General features: G+C 48.4%; 1 protein-coding gene across 2 annotated transcripts in view; it reads right to left on the bottom strand.

The window, feature by feature from the left end:
• Window positions 1–20,561, bottom strand: part of LOC309653791 (uncharacterized protein) — a 36,400-nt gene extending 15,839 nt beyond the window's left edge. For both annotated transcript variants that reach the window (XM_082478588.1, XM_082478587.1), the window contains exon 1: window positions 18,057–20,561. In XM_082478588.1, coding sequence (XP_082334714.1) covers window positions 18,057–18,679 — 623 coding nt within the window. In that variant the 5' untranslated portion in view covers window positions 18,680–20,561. The remainder of the gene's footprint in view (window positions 1–18,056) is intronic.
• Between the last annotated feature and the right edge of the window lie 383 nt (window positions 20,562–20,944).

The following is a 20,944-nucleotide window of genomic DNA, read 5'->3' as shown; positions in this document are numbered from 1 at the left end:
TGGCAGAGGTCAGGGGCAGACGTGGAAGGTAAGCTTGTCTCTGAAGGAAAAGCCTGGCCAGGTAGCAATCTAACTTTAGTAAATATTTTAATTGCTCCACAGATTTACCAGAGATCATCTAATATCTCTGGGCTCCTTGTTCCTTAGGGTCCAATACAACCAACCTCTCTTGTTCATTTCAGGGTTCACGCTTAAGAGTGGCCTGGTTTTAAGTGGTTTATTTGACCGAGGAAGGGGGCAATCCCTCTATGGGTAGTAATTTTGATTTAGGCCAGGTGGGGTATTGTTAACAGGCAGCACTTGACTTTGAGTTTGTCTTTCATGAGTTTCTGTTAAATCCAGGGCAGCTATGTCCTCTTGAATTGTCTCAGCATGAGCCATCACTGCCTGGAAAGAGGACTTACACTTTTCACGAGCGCCCCCTGAGGAACAACTTGGTCGACTCAGGACTAAATTCAGCCTCCTCGAGACTTGGCAAATCACCACGCTGCATGCCATCTGTCGCCTGTTAAGCCCATCCCAACATCCCCAGCTGTTGGAGGCTAATGGCTTTCCTTTAAGAGTTTGCCCAGGATCACTATGAGGCCTAACGTAGGGTGGGCAGCATTCTAAGAAATAAAAATCCACATCAACAAAGTATCTACCTACTTACCTACCTATCTCTCTCCAAGGCCTCCTCTGGGACCATTCCTGGCTTCTGCACTAATTGCGTGAGATCCTTCAGTAGGGACACCATTTTCGCATCCCATGTTACGGCAGTCAATTGATTAATTACATTCCCTGCTGGGTGGAGCTCACTGTCCAGCAGATTCTATACAGCCAGAGAGCCCTTTTTTCATTTGGCTCTTAGGCTACGTCCCTAAGGAGAGACTGGGTCTCAGGGATGGGTGAGAGAAAGGATATGTTTCCTCCTCCAACTGAGAACACACCTCACCTCCTTAGCCCTCCTACTTTGTCTTTTCTGTCAATAATTTATTACTTTGTGAGTGGTTACCAACAAAACAGAGGATAAATAACTGTCAGGATGGTATTGCACTGCCTTTCCTTCTAGAGGGCACCAGACCTCTTTTCCCAGGGTTCTCCAATTTGTCTCGACTTCCAAAGGCGTTAAGGCTCCAAGCAAAAACAACAGTGAACAGAGCCCGACACGTCTTGCGGTTTGGAGCGTGTGTTCATTAAGCCAGCCACCTCCAGGACTTCCCTGGCGGTCCAGTGGTTAAGGCTCTGCGCTTCCACTGCAGTGGGCACGGGTTCGATCCCTGGTCAGGGAACTGATATCCCACATGCCGTGCAGCCAAAAAAACAAACAAAACAAAAAAGACAGCCACCTCCTTCAAGTCCTGGGAGCAGCTGGAATATTAACTTCCGTGCAGTCAGTCATTTTAAGTAATGCTTTAGCCCACATCCTTTGGGGAAGGGACTAGAAAGATGCCATCTGCCACAGCAGGTCAGAGTGACACAGCGGCAGAGACAGGCTAGCTGTTTACAAAGATGTCCTAAGAGACCAGCCTCGGCCTGACGCCTCTGACTTACTGACTCATTTCCCTGCCATAGCCACGCCCCGGCCATGAGGATGTCCTCTCACCTCAGAGCACCCCAGATCACCAGCCCAGCTACAGGGAGCCTGTTATGGGATCAGAGGTAGCCCACTCTTGGTCCAGAGGCCCGCACCCCTCCCCTTTTCCTATGTGGGCCCACAGGTCTTACAACGTCTAGTACCTGCCTAGTGAGGGACCCAGCTGGGTGGGCTGATCTTTCGTGGGGAGCCCAGTGCCTCTGATCCCAAAAACTCAGTTACAATGGCATGGGTTGGCTCAAATACTGCTGCTGCTGCTTGATCAGGCTAATGACACCCAGGGAGACACCATAAATACAGATAAAGTGTAATACAGCACAGAGCAACGCCATGCCAAAGTGACATGGGGGAGTTCCACATTTTGAGTCCCAACCACTTAAGACTGTCCAGGATTGTTCTGCCAATGGATAGTCCTCCTGACTGGGTGGACCCTACATTGATTTCTTGACTATCACCCAAATCCTCCACTTTCCTCATCAACACAAGTAATGAGTGCGAGGGATTTAGGGGCTGATCAAAGATTAAAGTATCACCAGAAAGTGGCAGTAGCACAAGATGACCTTTATCTGGAGGAAGCTTTCACAGCTTTGCATGCACGGGAAGTGTCTTAACAACAGGAGAACTGCCAGAGGCTACCGTGTGGGAGCACCACTCAGGAAAGAAAAGCGGGGGAAATGCCAGGGAAGAGCAGGCTCAGAGAGAGGACTAGTGTGTTTGGGTGATACCACTCAGTAGCATGATGGGGAGCCTCTGGATCGGAGAGTACCAAAGGCCAGCAGTGGTGTGGGGTCTCAGTGGTGTGGGGTCTTTCGTAACTACAGGCTTGATCTTATCTATAGCTAACAGGCGTTGGCTGCAGTTCTGCATGGCATGCAAAGCACTCAAGCTCTGGATGGATTAAAATCTACTTACTTGGAATATATTCAAAGCAAATGAATGTGTAAAAATTGAGTTTGGTGCGGCCGGGCTTTTGAGCTAATGGGTTCCAGCCTGCTTGGAAGAAGGAAAGAGAGGCCATCTTTGGCTACTTTACATAACAATGTCCGTGTTGGAGAATGAATGGGTGAGCCTTTTCAAGTACAGTATGAGTGTGTTAATAGGAATTTATTTGTGTGATTAAGTAAATGTTTGTGCATCTTCATATGCAGGAGTGAACAGGTGACCATGTGCATGGATATGAGCATGTTTGTGTGTGTGAGTGAAAATGTACGCATGTTTATTTGCCTGATATTTTTTTGGGGGGGTGGGGGGCCATGCTGCACGGCTTGCAGGATGTCACTTCCCCGTCCAGGGACTGACCCCAGGCCACGGCAGTGAAAGTGCCGAGTCCTAACCACTACATCGCCAGGGAATTCCCGTGTCTGACATTTTAAAAGTACATCTGACCCTTAAACAACAGGGGATTGAACAGCGCAGATCCACGTATATGCAGATTTTTTCAACAGCAAATACCACCGTACTACACGATATGCGATTACTTGAATCCGCAGATGCAGAACCCTGGATTCGGAGGAACCTCATATACACAGGGCGGACTATACGTTATACGTATTCAACTGCACGTGGAGGGTCAGCACCCCTAACCCCTGTGTCGTTCAAGGGTCAACTCCATTAGTGTATTTGAATGAATGAATCTGTGAGTGTATGTGAGTGAATGTGTGAGGTTCTTGGTGAGTGTGAGCACATTCCTAGTTGGGAGCATGTTAGCGTGTATGTGAGGGAATGAGTGTAAGTATGTAAGTGTAAGTGACTGTGACTGAGTGTGTCAGCACATTCTCGTGAAACGTGAGCGGCTATTGTAAGCAAACGAGTGTGTGAGCGTGGTCGTGCAAGTGAATGTGACCTTGCGCATGTATATAAGCACAGGTGTGAGAGCGAACGTGGGAGCCTATTAAAATATGAGTTTGTGTGTTGAAGTAAATGGGACTTCTCATATGTATGAGTGAATTCATGAGCCTGTGCGTGGATGTTAGCATACTCGTGTGTGTGTGAGTGAATGTGTGTTTGTGAGCACGTCAAAGTGGAGTAGGTTGCTGTGAGTTAATGTGCAAGTGTGTGTGTGGGAGTATATCTGAGCATCTCTATGTGTGTGGGTAAAATGTGTGAACTTCATGGTAAGTGTGAGCATATGCATTTGTCAGAGTATGAGTATGATGCTGTTTGTGAACGTGCTGTGTGTGGGGAAATGTATGAGTACGTGACTGTGAGCATATATGAGTGTGTGTGAGTGAATGAGCAAGTTTGAGGGAGTGCATGTGTAAGCATGTTTTCATGAGTGAGTGAATGTGTAACTGTTCATTTGGGTAAGCTTGTTAACGTGTGAGTGTATTTTTGTGAATATGAGAATATGCTTGTGAGTTTGAGTGTATCTGTGTGTGAAGGTGTGAGCTTTGTGATGACTGGAGAAAATCTGTGTTCAAGTGAATGCATGAAAGTGTTGCTGTTTGTGAGCATGTTACTATGCACGTATAAGTGAAACTGAGTGTACTGTTGTCAGCACATAGGAATGTCTGTATGTGAATGACTTTGCAAACATGTTCACGGGTTAGTGGACACGTGAGGATTTTGTGTGAGTGAATGTGGGTATGATCATATATGAGTGTGTCTATGCATATGAGTAAAGTTGGGAGTATGCTCGTGAGTCAGTGAATATGCTCCAATGTTAGAGAATTTTTGGCTGTGTGCATGTATCTGAGCATTCCTTATGTCTCAGTGAATGTGTTCATGTGTTCATGTGAAGAATACGCTGTGGATGTGAGTGAATAGTGATCACACTTGTATATGTGAGCATGTTCATGTGTGTGTGCGAATGATTATATGTAAGGATGTCTATGCGGGTGAAGGAATTTGCAACCGTGTTTGTGTGGGCGACTGAGTGTTTGTGCATGTGAGGGTGTGAACATCTTATGGGTAAGTAGGTTCATGCACGTAAGTAAGTGTATGAGTGACACAGTGTATGTGAGGCATACTCGGGTGGGTGAGTGAATGCCTAACCATGTTAATTGAGTATATCTGTACTGGAACGAATGTGTGCATGTGTCAGCGTGTCTAGGAATGGGAGTAAATCTGTGAGCAGGTTCACTTGAGTGAACGTGTAACTTGTGGATGTATGTGAGCATGTCTGTGTGTAAGAGTGAATGGAGCCTGTTCATATGTCAGTGTGTTAATGTGCGTTTGTGTGTTTCTGTGTGTTCACGTGTATGAGTGAATTTGTAAGCATGTGCATGATGGTAGCATGTCCATCAGTGAGTGACTGTGGAACCGTGTTCATTTTTGTGAGCCTGTTAATGTGTGCATCTATTTCTGAGTCAACACATGAGTGTATGTGTATGTGTGAATGTTGATCAGATGCATGTACATGACTGTGTTAATGAGGGTGCCTGTGAGTTTATGAGCAGGTTCACCGTCTGCATATGTAAATATCTTCATGTTTGTGTGCAAATGACTGTGTGAGTATATATCTGTGATCATGTTCCTGTGTCTGCATGAATGTGTAAGCTTATCATGTATGTTCATGAAGGTGAATTTATGCTTTGCACATGTGTTTTTGTACATTTGTGTGTGAGTAAATGTGCAAAAAAGTTTGTGTCAGTAAATGCGTGAGCATATAAATATATATATATATATATACAAATATGTGTGCATATTATCAAAGTGCAAGTTTAAGTGAATATAGGAACATGTGTGTGTTAATGAATATGTAAACATGCTTGTGTGTAGGGGCATGTTAATGTGTGTGTTCTGTTGTGTGAGTCAATGTGATTATGTTTGTGTGTGATGAAAAGTGTGTTCATTTGTGTGGAAGTGATAATGTGAGCATGTCTATGTGCAACTGTGAGTGCGTGAGTATATGTGAGTTTGCGCGTGAGAGACTGTGTGAGTGAATATGATCCTGTCGATATGTGAAAGTGTGATCGTGGCCGTGTCTGTGCATGAGTGGTTTTGGGGTGAGTGTGAATGTTGTTTTTTAAATAAATGTGAGAGCATGTGTGTTTATGAGCGTGTAGGCTGTGTGAATATGTGAACGTGTTCACCTGTGTGAACTTGTTCATGCGTGCGTGATGTGTGTGTGTGCGCATGTTGTGTTTTAAATAAATGTGAGAGCATGTCCATGTGTGAATGTGTGAGTGGAGGTAGGGAGTGAGTGTGTGTGAGTGTGCAGTCATGTCCGTATGTAAGCCCATGAGAATGTGTGTGTGTTTATGTGCGAATGTGAGTGAAAGTGGGAGTGTCCACTTGTTCGTGAGATAACGTGAGCACGTTTGTGTGTCTGGGAATGTTAATGTTTAAGTACGTTCACGTGTGGGTGAATGTCTGAGTATACTTGTGTGTTTGAGCATGAACATATGCAAAAGGAAGTTTGAACACGTTTCTGTTTTGAGCATGTTAATGTGAAAGTGTGAAAGTTTGTGTTTGTGTTTAAATGAATGTGTGTGTTCATTCATATCTGAGTGTGTGAGCATGTGCATGTAAGGGAGCATGTTCATATGTACAAATTAATGTACGAACAAGTTGGTGTGTGTGAAGCTATTAATGTATAATTATTTTCCCTGTGTGCAGCTGAATGTGTAAGCAAGTTCATGTATGTGAGCACGACGAACAATGTTAAGTGAAGTTGTGAGTGTATGCGGGTGTGTCTGTATATGCGAATTAATCTGTGAGCAAGTCCGTGGGAGTGAATACGTCAATATGTTTGTTTGATGGTGTTAATGTCTTCTTGTGCTCATGAGTGTCTGAGCAGCTTTGTGTGTGTGATCGAAAATAAGGATGTGCAGTTATGTGAACATTTTCCTTTGTGTAAATAAATGTGTAAGGTTTTTGTGTGTTTGAGTGTGTTAAAGTGTGAATATGCTCATTCAGTGAATGCGTGAATATGGGTATCTGAGTGAACGAACATGTTCGAATATGTGTAATTGTATTGAAATGTGTGTTACTATGTGTACATTCATGAATGTGACTACGTGATTGTATTCATGTGTGGATTAACATATGAACATGTTCGGGTGTGAGCAAATGGAGGAGCAGTTTTGTGTGTGAGAAGATGTTCATGTTGGTGAAAATGTTAACATCTTAGTTTGCATGGCTGTGTGAGCGTCCTGTGATTGGACATGAGTGCATCTAGGTGTGAGTGAATGTGTGAGCATGCTTGCGCATATACGCATGTTAATGTGAGTGTGCTCACTCGTGTGAATGAATGTGAGGATGGGCTCCTATGGGGGACTGAATGCGTGAATGTGTTCGTGTGGGAACGACTGTGAGCCTGTAGGTGTATGTTCACGTGCAAGTGGGAATGAATGCATTATTTTATGTGTGTGAGACAGCATCAGTGTGTTCATGTGTGTGAGTGGATGTGTGAGTATGAGTGTACGTAAGCATGTCTGTGTGCGAGTGACTGTGAGTTTGTGAGTGGATGTTATTGTGTCTGCCAGTGTGTGAGCATGGTCTTGCGTGTGACTGAGTTAATATGCACGTACGTGTGAGCATGTTCATTTGTGTGAACTTGTTCACGTGTGAGTGATTGGTGAGTGTGTATGTGTTTGAGCACATTTCTTTCAGTAAATATGCAGGCATGTCCATGTGCGAGCATGAGCATGTGTGAGTGAATGCAAGTGTATGAGTCTCTCTATGTGTGAATGCACCAGCATGTTCCTGTGTGAAAAATGTGTGAGCATGTCCGCATGTGTGAACACGCTGATGTGAAAATGTAAGAGCGTGTGTAAGTATGTTCGTGCGTGAATGTGTCAGCATGTGAGTGTGTTTGTGTAAGTGGATAGAATGCTTATATGTGTTACAGATTTAATGTGTAAGTGTGAGTGAATGGGTGAGGATGCGGTTGAGTGTGTTTCTTTTTTTTCAGGACCCCACGTCCATACAGTGAACTGTACGGCACTGTGCAGAAAGAAGTTTTTATTTTCTATTGGCTCACAGCTGTCTTTAACCAGCTCTACAGCTAGGCCACATTATTCTCTGTGTATTACATCACACTGCTGCTATAGAAACATGTGTGACTCCTGTCATTCAACCCGCTGGCTTCACTGCAGGATAACTGCCCAGAAACTGAGCTGCAGAGAGAGAAGTGTGTTACTCCAAGCCTAATGCTTCAGAAAAGCAAAGTGCTATTGGGAATAATTGTCTGAATGACACCTGAGAAGTAAATGGGTTTCTGTGTTAGGGCAAATCCCAGACTCCAGCATTTAGGGTCGCTGTGAACAAGCCCCAGCAGTGTGCTATGTAGGGACAGGGGTTCCCATAAACACAGTCCTTTATTACAACCTTTCGGACCCCTCACATGCCTCTAGAGAATGGAAGCTGTGTAAGACAGTTAACAAACCCCAGCAGGGCCAGGGAGCCAGGGACCCCACCAATCCCAGGGTCATACGTCTCACTCTAGAAAATTCAGTGCCACTCAGGCAATTCCATCCCTTTTGGTGGAATCCGGAGGACCCTAAAGGGCCAGCACAGAGCCCTGCCCAAGGGCTCCCAGCTAAAACAGCAATTGGGAGCTGAAATGCAGTCCACATTCCCCTCATCGAGCCATGTGCCCTGGCACCGAAATGCAGCCCAGAAGCTGGGAAACTCATTCTACTTTACCTGCCCAGAGGGGCCGCCTTATGTGCTAGCATTGATCAGTGTGAGAACTCAGCTAAAGTATCCAAACATCTCTAAAAGGAAAATTAAAAGTGTTACAGACTGGGCTTCCCTGATGGTGCAGTGGTTAAGAATCCGCCTGCCAATGCAGGGGACACGGGTTCGAGCCCTGGTCCGGGAAGATCCCACGTGCCGCGGAGCAACGAAGCCCGTGCGCCACAACTACTAAGCCTGTGCTCTAGAGCCCGCGAGCCACAACGACTGAGCCCGTGTGCCACAACTACTGAAGCCCATGCACCTAGAGTCCGGGCTCCACAACAAGAGAAGCCACTGCGATGAGAAACCCGTGCACCTCAACAAAGAGTAGCCCTGGTTCGCCGCAACTAGAGAAAGCCCACGCGCAGCAACGAAGACCCAACACAGCCAAAAAATAAATAAAAGTAAATAAATTTTAAAAAAAAAGTGCTACGGACTGCATGTTTGCGTACCCTCCAAAATCATCTGGGAGGTAATTAGGCTTAGATGAGGTCATGAGGGTGGGCTCCCCATGATGGGATTAGTGCCCTTACAAGAAGAGGAAGAGACACCAGAACTCTCTCTCTTTCCACCATGTGAGCACACAGCCAGAAGGCAGTCATCAGCAAGCCAGGAAGAGAGCTCTCACCAGAAACCAAAATGTCCAGCCCCTTGGTTTTGGACTTCCCAGCCTCCAGAAGGATAAGAAATAAATGTCTGTTGTTGCCACTCAGTCTATGGGATATTTGTTATAGTGGCCAGAACTAAGACAAGAAGCCTCCAGAGAGGGTGCCTAAATCCCATCTTTGCAGTGATGACCTCAGCTCCATAACCTAACACTGTCCTCCCTGATGAGCTCAGGAAGGCAAGAAAAGTTGTGCGGGTAACCACTTCCCTTCCTCTTTGAACTTCACTGCTCCAGCTTCTCTCTCTCCCCAGTGTCTATCACAGGTTCAGGCTTCACAGGAAAGACGAAGCAAGGAAGAATAAAAAATGTCTCATTTATTCCTTCACTCCACAATATGGGAGTGCCGATGTCATACCAGGTGCTGGGCTGGGCAGAGCCCTCAGGCAGCTGCTTTTCACAACACTGTGGCTTCCAGTTCTCTTGCCCAGACTGGAAGCCGCTTTGCTAGCTTTCCCTGGCTCCTCCTCCTCCTCTTCTCACTGCCCCTTCCTTCTCAAGGGAAAATAAAGCTCCTATTTGAACCTGAACAGGACAAAGTTCCCAAGGCTTCTGCTTGTGAACTTGTGGGGGAAGAGGAAGAACGGGTTAAACCCTGAGGCTCTCCTCCACCTGACACACAAAGAGAGGTTCGACTCAGTCGAGTGGGAGGCCTCACAGGGAGATCTAGGGGTCCCTAAACTCTGAGGCACTTGGCCCAACCTACCTGAAGCCCTGCTTGAGAAGAGGAATGGGTGTGATGGCAGGTGACTCTCACAGGGTAGGTGCCACTGCCTGGATCCTGCTTGCGGCTGATAACCTCACAGACCTGGGGATGGACTCGGGCTCAACTTGCCCGTGGAGCAGGCAATGGTTTGAATGGGTTTTCAGTGCTCTTGACACTACCACTTATCTCTAGGCAGTGTTCTCCTTCCTGTCCTCACTGTTCTTTACCCTCATCCCTCATCCTCTCTGTCCTGACTTCTCTACTCAACTCTGTCCAGTGTCAGCTCTCATTCTCCTGCTGCCTCTTTCTTCCTTCGATTAAAGCAATTCAAAATGTAATCCGGTACGTTCACTCCTTGATTCCTAGAGTCTCACTCTCTTCCGGAATCAAGTTGCAAATCTCTACCCAGGTGCTCTTTTCTCCCAGCGTGACGCCCCCAGCAACTTTAACCTTGCCCCCGTGGTACCTATGGGCCCCTGGCAGATGCTCACCTTCCTCTTCTCCTGCCCCCCTGGGCTGAGCTTCCTTCCTCTCCAGAGCGTGCTGCAGTGGCAGGCCAGGTAGGGAAGATACCTCCTAGGACACCCACCTTGCACCAAAGCGTTCTGCTTTGTTCTCCGCTTCCCTCAGCCCTGCCACCCACTCCATTCAGAGAGCAGCTACCCCACCTCCTGGCCTCCCTGCTCCCCAAATACACACACACACGCACACGCATGCGTGCACACACGCACACACACACACACACACACACACGCGCACGCGCGCGCGACATCCCCAGACTGAGCGCCTGCGGTGCCCCCGTCTGTCTAAAGAAAGTCCAAAGTTGTTCTTGCACTTCCCTCTTCATCGAATATTTGGCCAAATCTATCCAGGGACCCCCTTTTTCTCATATGTCCCAGGTCTGCATTCAAAAAAAGGTTAATGTAACCCACCCCCTCCCACCTTAGGCATCAGGTGTAAATAGATCAGAGTCTGAAAGATGGTGATGAGGTGCCTCAGAGATAATGCAGATTATCCACACCTGACAATCCCCAGAGCTTGGCCCTTGCCCCTGCTCCCTCCTTCTGGCCCTGGATGCCTGCTGAGATGCTATCTTGCTTAAAACAATGGGAGAATGTGCTTGGTGTTTTTAAACTGTGGTTGTTAGTCTCTGCTGAGGTACAGGAGAACGTGGAAAGGAGGAAATGAGGTAGCTACTCCCTGACACCTACCAGTGTTTGGCCCAACTGACCCAAACGATATCACACAAGGGGCAGGGGCTGTGCTCTAACACCTGAATTCCCCTATACCCAGCCCTCTAGCCCTCGCTCTCCTCCCTAAGGTCCCCACCTAGAGCCACTGCTGTCCTTGTAACGTAAGGCTACTGACGGAGCTTGCTTTCTGCTTTCTCCACCTCAGCCTCCCAGCCCCTAGGTACACACACACTCACCTCGGAACACCTTATCCCCTCACACGCTGGAGGGAACAATGCAGCAAAGGGAAAGCAACAGTCAAGTGACCCACCTCCAAAGCTCAGGGCCCAGGGCAATGGCCTTGGTTTTCAAGGTAGCTCTCAGGGCAAACATGATGCCCTCAATGGTCTACCCCCAAGTGCCAAATCCTCACAGCTGAGTGCTCTTTAGGGTGGAGGCACCGGATATTCAGAAGACTTGTATTCATTTCCACAAATATGAACTATGAGTGTTCATTAACCCCTTAGAGTTGCTATCTAGTTCAACCTCCCATAGAACCTCTAATTAATGTACCCTTTCTTTCCTCTGTCATTGGTTTAGGGTTCCTGGGTGTCCCCTGGGCCAAAGAATACTACTCCTGTTCTGTGGGCTTAGGGTAGGTTTCCTGTCACTTCAAGCTGTGTGGCTCAGGCTAGCTGCCCTTTCCACGGGGAAGGCTAGGAGGGAATACACAAAGGAACTGACTCATTGCCTTCGTGGTGGTTTGTATTTCTGTTTCTTTGCCATTTCTCATCTCTGCTCTAGAAATCTGAATGCTAGGCTAAAGGGTTTGGATTTTATTGGACAGCTAAAGTCATCAGAAGTTCTTGACATAATCAGGCTTGATTTATAAAGACCATGCTGATTGCAGTGTGCTGAATGGATTAGAGGGACCAACACTAATATTAGGGAGACGAGAGGTTGGGAGGTTGTTGCAGAAATTCCGTAGGAAGATGCCCAAGGCCTGATCTGGGGGTGGCTCACGATCAATAGAGAGATAAGAACAGAGTTGGGATGTTTTCTGGAGGTAGAACCAATACAGCCTGGTGGGAGTTGAAGGCTTGGGGGGCAGAGGGGCAAGCACCTGGGGCCCAGGTAGGTGAAGTAGACTGGACAGAGACCATGTGCTCAGTTTTGAACACACTCCATACGGTGAGTACTCGGGGTGCAGAGAAGGTGTGCTCAAGTGCCCTCCCCATAGAGCCTGACAGATGGAGCAGAGAATTCTACCTTGAGCACCACAGCGCCCTCCGGCCTGCACACCCACTTGTGGGTAGAGCTCCTCCACTCACACCAGGGAGTGTACTTCAGTTGTGGGACCTTCTCAAGGGAGTGTGGAGCGAGCAGAAGGCCTCTTGCATGTGAAGCCAGAGAAGTGGGAGAAATTCCAGGGTCGGAGCAAAAGGCCTGGAGGTTGGGAGGCCAGGAGTACCCCGACTGCAGGTCTCTGCAAGTCAGGAAGGTGGGATCTCGAGAGGCAAAGGTGTAGAGCCTGGGAGAAGGCCACTGGTGAGCTTACGTGGTGGGCTGCCTTCCTGTGTTTCAGCACTACTCAACTTAACAGAAAAACCTCAGGTGTCTACACATGAATTTATCTACAAAACAGGAACAGACTTACAGACAGAGACAACAGACTTGGGGGTGCCAAGGCGGCGGCGGGGCGTGGTGTAGGGGAGGGAAGGATTGGGACTAGTTGGGGACTAGCAGATGCAAACTGTTATATATACAATGGATAAACAACAAGGTCCTACTGTATAGAACACAGAGCGATATTCAATATCCTGTGATAAACCATCATGGAAAAGAATATGAAAAAGGATATATACATATATATAAAAAACTGAATCACTTTGCTGTGTACCTGAAAGTAGCACAACATTGTAAATCAACTATTCTTCACTAAAAAAAAAAAAAACCAACCCTCAAGCGCCTATAAGCGGTTTACCTCCAATATGTGGGCTCAGGTGGATACCATATCCCATCAGCATCCTGTCCAAGACCTTCTGAACCACTTTCATTTGCATAGATTTTGCTGAAACAGAGAAGTCACCGGTCATCAGGAAGGCCACATTGCTTCCCAGAGAGCAAACAGCAGAGAATACCGCAGCTGTCACCTTTCCAGGGCTTTCCCTTCTCCTGCACACATGCAGACACGTACAGTCATATGTGTACACATTCTCTCCCCCACCCCCTTCTCTCCCCACAGTGAGTCAGCCAGAAGCACCCAGTGAGGAAGACTCCTCCTCCCCCTCCCCAGCTTTTATCCAGAGGATGGGGCACAAAGACTGGGTCCATGTTACCAAGCAGGCTGAGGGGCTGGGGGAAGCGGGGGCAGGCATTCTGGGAAGTGGAGAGGAGAGGAAGCAGGCAGGGGGCAGCCCTCAAAAATGCATTACCTCAACCCCCTAAAGAGCCCCAGTTTGTAATCAGCAATGGACACAGCTCTCCAGGTCGGTGGCTGTCCTTCCAGGGGCAGCTGATTGCCCCAGGAAAAGTACTCTTCCACCCTCACTGCCCTCCTGAGCTGAGCTAACAAGTCTACGCCCTCCAGCACAAAGTCACATTTCCCCACCTGGGCATTTTCTTGTCATACCCATGTCAACCTTGCTCTTGTACTCCTCTGTTTTTAGGGCTGGGCATATGGCTTGACACAGACAGAGCACCTTCTGGCCCTCGCCCAACAAAGTCATTTCACACTCTTAGGCCTCAAGGCTGTCTTCTCAAAGACGTTCATTCTGGGAGCTGGCATTTCTCTCACTAATCATGGATTTCCAGCCTGGAGACGTCTTGGCTGAGCATACGCAAGTAGCCAGCCAGAGCCCTGCAGACAGCTGGCCTTTCCAAAGCTCTCTGACGTGCTCACCCAACACACCTGAGACCTTCAGCAGGGCTGTTTCCTCCCAAAGGGCATGGGAATGGGAACAGGCCCTGAGCATCACTGTGATCCTAATGTACTCTCACACGTTGACCAAGGAACATCAGTCCCTGCAGTGTGTGTGTGTGTTCACTATATGTCCTATAAAGTCACCACAAGTAATGAATCAGTGACTACTAAACCACTGCTCCTAGGGGAAATACAGGGTTAGGTTCCTGCGAGCCTCTGGTTACAACACTTTCATCAACCAATCAATATATTAACTTGTTTTATGTCTGTTTCTGTTTCAATTTACAATTTAATCCAATTAGAAATCCAGAATTTACTAAAAGAATTTATATTAACAAAATGCTAAAAGCACCTTCCAACAAAAAACTCTAGAATCTGTCCAAGTCTAAATCACTGGACACTCCCAGTAGTGTCTCCAGAGGTTCCTTCATTGTTGAGGCTTTAGTAACCTCTGCTCATGCCCCCTGGCATCTCTGGACCACACATGATGGCTGTAAGTTGCCCATGGGCTACCGAGGCAAGAAACTGCCCTTCTTGGCCTTGTATTATAAACCATTAGCGTGGCAACTGTCAGCCACATACCGGGCCATCCTCAAAACAGAGGTTCTCACAGACCCTGAGCCTGTGACCCTCTGTACCCAGGTGCCCAGTAGGCCTTAGATCACGGAACCAGCATCCCAAAACCTCAGCATGTTTACTGAGGCCTCCTTGACACCAGATAGCTTTCTGGCATATCTTTCTTGCAAGAGGGCATGGCCTCAGCTGTCCTTAGTCCCTTGCCAGATGAGATAGTGGTAGAAGAAGTCACTCCTCTCCCAGACCTCTTGGCTACCTGGGGAGCCTCTTGGAATCAAGTGAGTGGGCAATATTGGGCATTGTACACTACATATGGTATTGTCACCATCATCCATATTACTGCTTTCGATCCCTTAACCAACATGCCTAGGATAGAGGACAGGACCAAAGGGTCAGCACAACTGACCAAACTACAGTCATTTAGTACTGGATGCCCTGGCTAACAAATGGGCCCATCTGTACATTTTTATAAACTCTTGGGCCATTGCCTAAACGTTGTCCCCTTTGAGGTAAAGAACTCTGGGAATCACTTGCCTCACAGATACCCAAAATATAGATCAAGATGTTAGGGACTGACAGAATGGCCATCATCAAAAAATCTACAAACAGTAAATGCTGGAGAGGGTGTGGAGAAAAGGGAACCCTCTTGCAATGTTGGTGGGAATGTACATTGATACAGCCACTGTGGAGAACAGTATGGAGGTTCCTTAAGAAACTAAAAATAGAACTACCATACGACCCAGCAATCCCACTACTGGGCATATACCCTGAGAAAACCATAATTCAAAAAGAGTCATGTACCACAATGTTCATTGCAGCTCTGTTTACAATAGCCACGACATAGGAGCAACCTAAGTGTCCATCAGCAGATGAATGGATAAACAAGATGTGGCATATATATACAACGGAATATTACTCAGCCATAAAAAGAAACGAAATTGAGCTATTTGTAGTGAGGTGGACGGACCTAGAGTCTGTCACAGAGAGTGAAGTAAGTCAGAAAGAGAAAAACAAATACCGTACGCTAACACATATATATGGAATCTAAAAAAACCAAAAATGGTCATGAAGAACCTAGGGGCAGGACGGGAATAAAGACGCAGACCTAATAGAGAATGGACTTGAGGACATGGGGAGGGGGAAGGGTAAGCTGGGACAAAATGAGTGAGTGGCACGGACTTATATACACTACCAAATGTAAAACCGAAAGCTAGGGGGAAGGAGCCGCAGAGCACAGGGAGATCAGCTCGGTGCTTTGTGACCACCTAGAGGGGTGGGATAGGGAGGGTGGGAGGGAGGGAGATGTAAGAGGAAAGAGATATGGGGATATATGTATATGTATACCTGATTCACTTTGTAATAAAGCAGAAAGTAACACACCAGTGTAAAGCAATTATACTCCAGTAAACATGTTGGTAAAAAAATAAATAAATAATGATACGGACTGGGACTTCCGTGTTGGCGCAGTGGTTAAGAACCCGCCTGCCAATGCAGTGGAAATGGATTCGAGCCCTGGTCCCGGAAGATCTCACATGCCGTGAAGCAACTAAGCCCGTGCGCCACAACTACTGAGCCTGAGATCTAGAGCCCGCGAGCCACAACTACTGAGCCCGCATGGCACAACTACTGAAGCCCACGCACCTAGAGCCCGTGCTCCATAACAAGAGAAGCCACTGCGGTGAGAAGCCAGTGTACCTCAACGAAGAACAGCCCCCATTCGCCGCAAGTAGAGAAAGCCCGCGCGCAGCAACGAAGACCCAACACAGCCAAAAGTAAAATAAAAAAAAAAAGATGTTATGGACTGAATTCTGTTCCCCCAAAATTCGTATGTTGAAGCCGTAACCCCGAATGTGGCTATATTTGGAGATATGGCCTTCAAGGTTAAACGAGGTCATAAGCTTGAAGCTCTAATCCAATAGGGGGGGTATCCTTATAAGAAGAGCAACAGACGCCACAGAGCTCGCCCTCTCCCCACACTGAACAAAGAAAAGGCCATGTGAGGACACAGTGAGAAGACAGTTGTCTGCCAAGGACAAAGGGTATAAATACCTCACCAGGGTATAAATTCTTTTTTTTTTAAATAAATTGATTTATTTACTTTTGGCTGCATCGCGTTCGTTGCTGCGCGGGCTTCCTCTAGTTGCGGCGAGTGGGGGCTACTCTTTATTGTGGTGCACGGGCTTCTCGTTGCGGTGGCTTCTCTTGTTGCAGAGCACGGGCTCTAGGCGTGCAGGCTTCAGTAGTTGTGGCACATGGGCTCATCAGTTGTGGCTCATGTGCTCTAGAGCACAGGCTTAGTAGTTGCGGCGCACGGGCTTAGTCGCTCCGCGGCATGTGGGATCTTCCCGGACCAGGGCTCGAACCTCTGTCCCCTGTATTGGCAGGCAGATTCTTAACCACTGGGCCACCAGGGAAATCCGGGATATAAATTCTTTTAGCAAATTCTAGATTTCCAACTGGATTAAATTCTGGACCGCTGTATCAATTTACATTCTTTCCTCCCTCTGTATCCAAGTTTTTTGATTTCTTTCTTTCTGATTCCATTTGCTTGTTTGTCTGTCACTGGATATAGTTTGTGTGTGTGTGTGTGTGCGGGTGGGGGGGGTGTCCTGCCTAATCTGCTCATATTTATAGATTTCTTCCTTCAGACAGCATCAAATCAGTTTCATAAGGGTTAGGGGCCTCTCCTGTGGCAATGGTTGCTTAGTAAGTTTTAAGGACTCTGGCTTAAGTTGGGTTTAATTTCATCACCGTGTCACAAAAGTGCCATGGTTGCTCTTCCCTATCATTAGGATGATCAGGATTTTCACTGCAACACAGGCATAGGCAACAGAGTGGCACAGCAGAAGATTGCTGGGCCCCCAAGCCAGAGGTGGGTGGACTGAAAACATCTTCTGCTAGGGTGCTGCCACTTGCGCTGCATGGAATTATTATTATTATTATTTTGTCTTTTCTCTCTGTACAAATTCCCTCAGAATATTTTAGATTTCTAGCAGTGCAAATTTACAGCTGTGGGTTTTATCTCCATCTAATCATGAGTGGTCCAGACCTTCTGGGTGGTTATGGGGACAGGGTCGGAGGCCCAGTGACCCACCTCTTGGGCAGCCCAGGAGAGGAGGACATCGCAGGCCATGCAGGACACATGGGGGTTGCATTCTGGAACAGCGTGAACCAGAAGGGTCTGTGGGAAGCGGGCTTTGCAGTATCACGAGGGTGAGGTACCCCCTGGTTCCTAAGCAAGGATGTGATTGGCTTGCTTGAATCGTTCTGCTGGCTGACAAGGAAACACTATTCAGGGATAATAAGCAGGAATGCATCTGGTGCATTTAATAAGAAGCGTTGTTGCTAGAGGACCCTATCTGGCGGAGCAGAGTGGGGAGCGGAATCTGGGATTAGGCCGGTCGAGGCCCTCCCAGTTTTACCAGCCGTCAACTCAGCACACAATACTGCCTTTAGCCCTCACCGCACCATCACCCCCTCCCCGCGCACTCACACACAGGGGCCAGTATACCTGGCTGAGGAGAACTCAGTCCCTGGAGATGGAGGGGTGGACCCGGGGGCGGTAGTTCCCCGAACCCCGCCACTTCAGCGCTATTAGGCACCACAGCAACAGAGGGGCTGAAGCAAGGGGGCTCCATCGCAGCTGGTCGTCCCCATCCCCACCACCAACTCCTCTAGGGACTGGCCAGCAGGCAGCGCGCGTGGGCAGCGGTTCAAAAGCGCAGGCCCACATCGGCTCCAGCCGTCTCCTGCTAAGAGGTCGCCCACTCACCCACCGCCCTCCCAGCTCATGGCAGCCTGGCGACCCCGCTTACCAATCGAAGAAGTCCAGAACGACGTCAGGAACATCAGACGAGGAGAGCTTAGAAATCAAAGCGGAATTTCCAGCTGGGTTTCGGGTCGTCGCCCTCCAAGGGCCGGGTCCTGATGAGCAGCAGGAGCACAGCGGCCCGCCGCATGTCGGGACGCCATAGCTCCGACCTTCGGAGAACCCTGGAGACCGCTGCGGACCGGGAGGAAGAGAGACGACGGGGGGGAGCGGGATAACCAAGAGGAGCGGGGCGCGGACCTCGTGCTTCGGCCAAGAGCCACCTGTAAGGTGAGAACATCGAGGCCAAGGGGAGTGGGGAGGGTGGGGGTCGACCAGCGGCCCTGAGCAAGGGAGCGGCAAGAAGAGCAGCAGCCCAGCAGCTTCACTCCACGCAGCAACCGGACCACGCACCCAGCCGCTGCCCCAGAGCGCGGGGTCTGAAGCACGTCCGGCTGCCGCTGGGCGGGCCCCAAGCCCGGCGCACAACTGGCTCCGCCCACCCCGACGGCAAGCGAGCTTAGCCAATCCGGCAGGCGCCGGGACCCATTGAACGAGATGCGCGGTCCCGCCTCCTACCACAGCCCGTGCGCCGCCCAGCCCTCTGCTCCTTCTGGCGTCCGCAGTCATTCCTTGGTCAGCCCCAGCTCCAGCTCCCTGGCAGCTGGAGAGCTGGGCCGGGGGGTCGGCGGCGTGGGGCACCCCGCCCTGCGCCTCCCCTCCGCAAAAACGCAAAATGTGCTTTTCACCTGAAACAGCGTATGCCCAAGAGTTTGCTTTTTGTGGTGAAAGGAGTAATTTGACCGCCCGGGCTGAATCTGCAGTTTGAAAGATCTGGACACCTTTGAGGAATCAGGACATAGTTGACTGGTGGTCATTCCCAGACCCTCGGGCCTCCAGTGAACCAGAGCGCCTGTCCTCTGGAAGGGATAGAGGAGGTTCAACCTGTGCATTTCGTGGCCCGGCTCTGGCCCGTCATCAGGACAGAAATTGGGCTCCGGGAGCCCCCCTCCCATAGCTAAGGGATGCACAGTTGAAGTGAGGGTTCTTGGCTGACAGCATTGAAGGGGAAAAGAAGGCAAAGGTCAGTGTATCGGATCTTCAAGGCAGTGAGCCCCCGGAGAGCAGGCCACTGTAATGCTCCAGCATTCTGGCCCCAGCATGTGGGGGAAAAAAGCCTTACATTTTTGCTAGAGGCCTTCTCTTCTTTCCGCTACCCTGAACGTTGCCACAGAGAATAGAAATATCTCAGAGCAAGAGGAAATGCTTCCACTCATTCACTACCCTTCGTCCTTCCCATCTTGGTACCTTGATGAAGCAAGGTCAGAAAGAGGCTTCTTCAGAGCACATAAGCCAGATGGGCAATGAACAGATAAACCTCAGTCATGTTCACCAGCGCTGGACCTCGTGAGGCATGCCATTTAAAAGTGTTGAAATCAAAATGGATTTCAGGTTCACTCTTGGTCAACTAGAATATTCAAACAAACATTCTCCCCCTTCCCCTTTCCTTCAGTATTTGGTGAGAAGAGCTGGGACTGCTTGTGCCCAGCGTATTGCAAAGCTTTAGTTGCATGGAACTTCCTGGGGTGGCTGAGTGTTTTGTACAGCTAAAAACTGAACTCTTTACCCCACCTCGACCCCTTCTCAAGCACCCCACTTTTTCTTTTTAACCATTTTAGAATCACACGTTTTTTAAATGTTTCTCTTGATTTCCTTCCTTCTCTTCACCAGCAGAGCATCTTCACACCTTCGTTTCCCCTCTCCTTTCCCCCTCTTTTTCCTTCTATTGCAGTAAGTGCTTTCTTCTCACTTACGGGGCGGAGCCACATAGAACTAAGCCACATACTTACGTGGGGGATCCCTCTATAACTAACCATCACAACAGCAGTGGGTCAGCTGAGCCCAGCCCTACTGCTCTTAATCCTGCACCCCTTGTCTCTGGTCACTCAGGCATCCTCGTAGAGACAATACTTGCTTGTCAAAAATGAAAAGGTCATTTCCGATCATTTTGTCCAAGCATCTGCAGTGTATATGGGCGGGGAGGGGTGGGGACACACTTTGCTTTATTCTTTACCCTAAACTACTCTACCTCTCACTTCTAAAATGAAAATATCCCAGTCTTGGACCGCAAGCGCCTAGCCATGCTGCTCTCTCATTCTTCTACTCTCTCTACACGTGTTCTTTTATCTCACTGAGCCCTCCTATTCCTTGGCCTCTCTAGTTTTTGCCCATCTGCACTCTCCCTCTTCTACCTCTCCCTCCTGTCACCATTGATTTGGTTTCGGGTTTCTTTTTTTTTTTTTTTTTTCTGGCCGTGCCGCGCAGCTTGCTGGGATCTTAGTTCCCAGAACAGGGATCGAACCCGGGCCACGGGCCACTGTCGAGTCCTAACCACTGGACCACCAGGGAATTCCCTGGGGTTTCTCCTCTTTTCCTTCTTTTCCTGCTCACACTCAGGCATACTAAGTTGTCAATACATCTACCACCGCTTATTCTTCTACGCTTACAACACCTTCCGTTATCTCCACATCCAGTTATCACCCATAGCCAATCAACTGTTGCCTTTCAGTTCTACACACTTCTTCATGTGCTTTCAATACCCCTACCTTAGTCTAGAACGTCAGCATCTCTCACATAAATCACTCCTATAATGAACACGGCATTCTTCCTCCTCTCTGACTTTTCTTCACATTGCTTTCAGAGTGACATTTCTAAAACACAAATTACATCCCAGATTAGACCCCCTTGATGGCTTCTTGTAGCCTTAATAATGAAGTCTCCACTCCTGTCTCTGGGGAAACGCAGATGGCCAATGGGCACATGCACACATGTTCAACATCACTAATCATCAGGGAAATGCAAATCAAAAGCACAGTGAGACATCACCTCACAAAA

The sequence above is a fragment of the Balaenoptera physalus genome (genome assembly GCF_965194825.1).
Source record: "Balaenoptera physalus genome assembly, contig: HAP1_SCAFFOLD_1164, whole genome shotgun sequence".
NCBI classification, from domain to species: Eukaryota; Metazoa; Chordata; class Mammalia; order Artiodactyla; family Balaenopteridae; genus Balaenoptera; species Balaenoptera physalus.
Note: the sequence above shows the minus strand (reverse complement) of the source record. Positions and strands in the feature narration are given on the sequence as shown.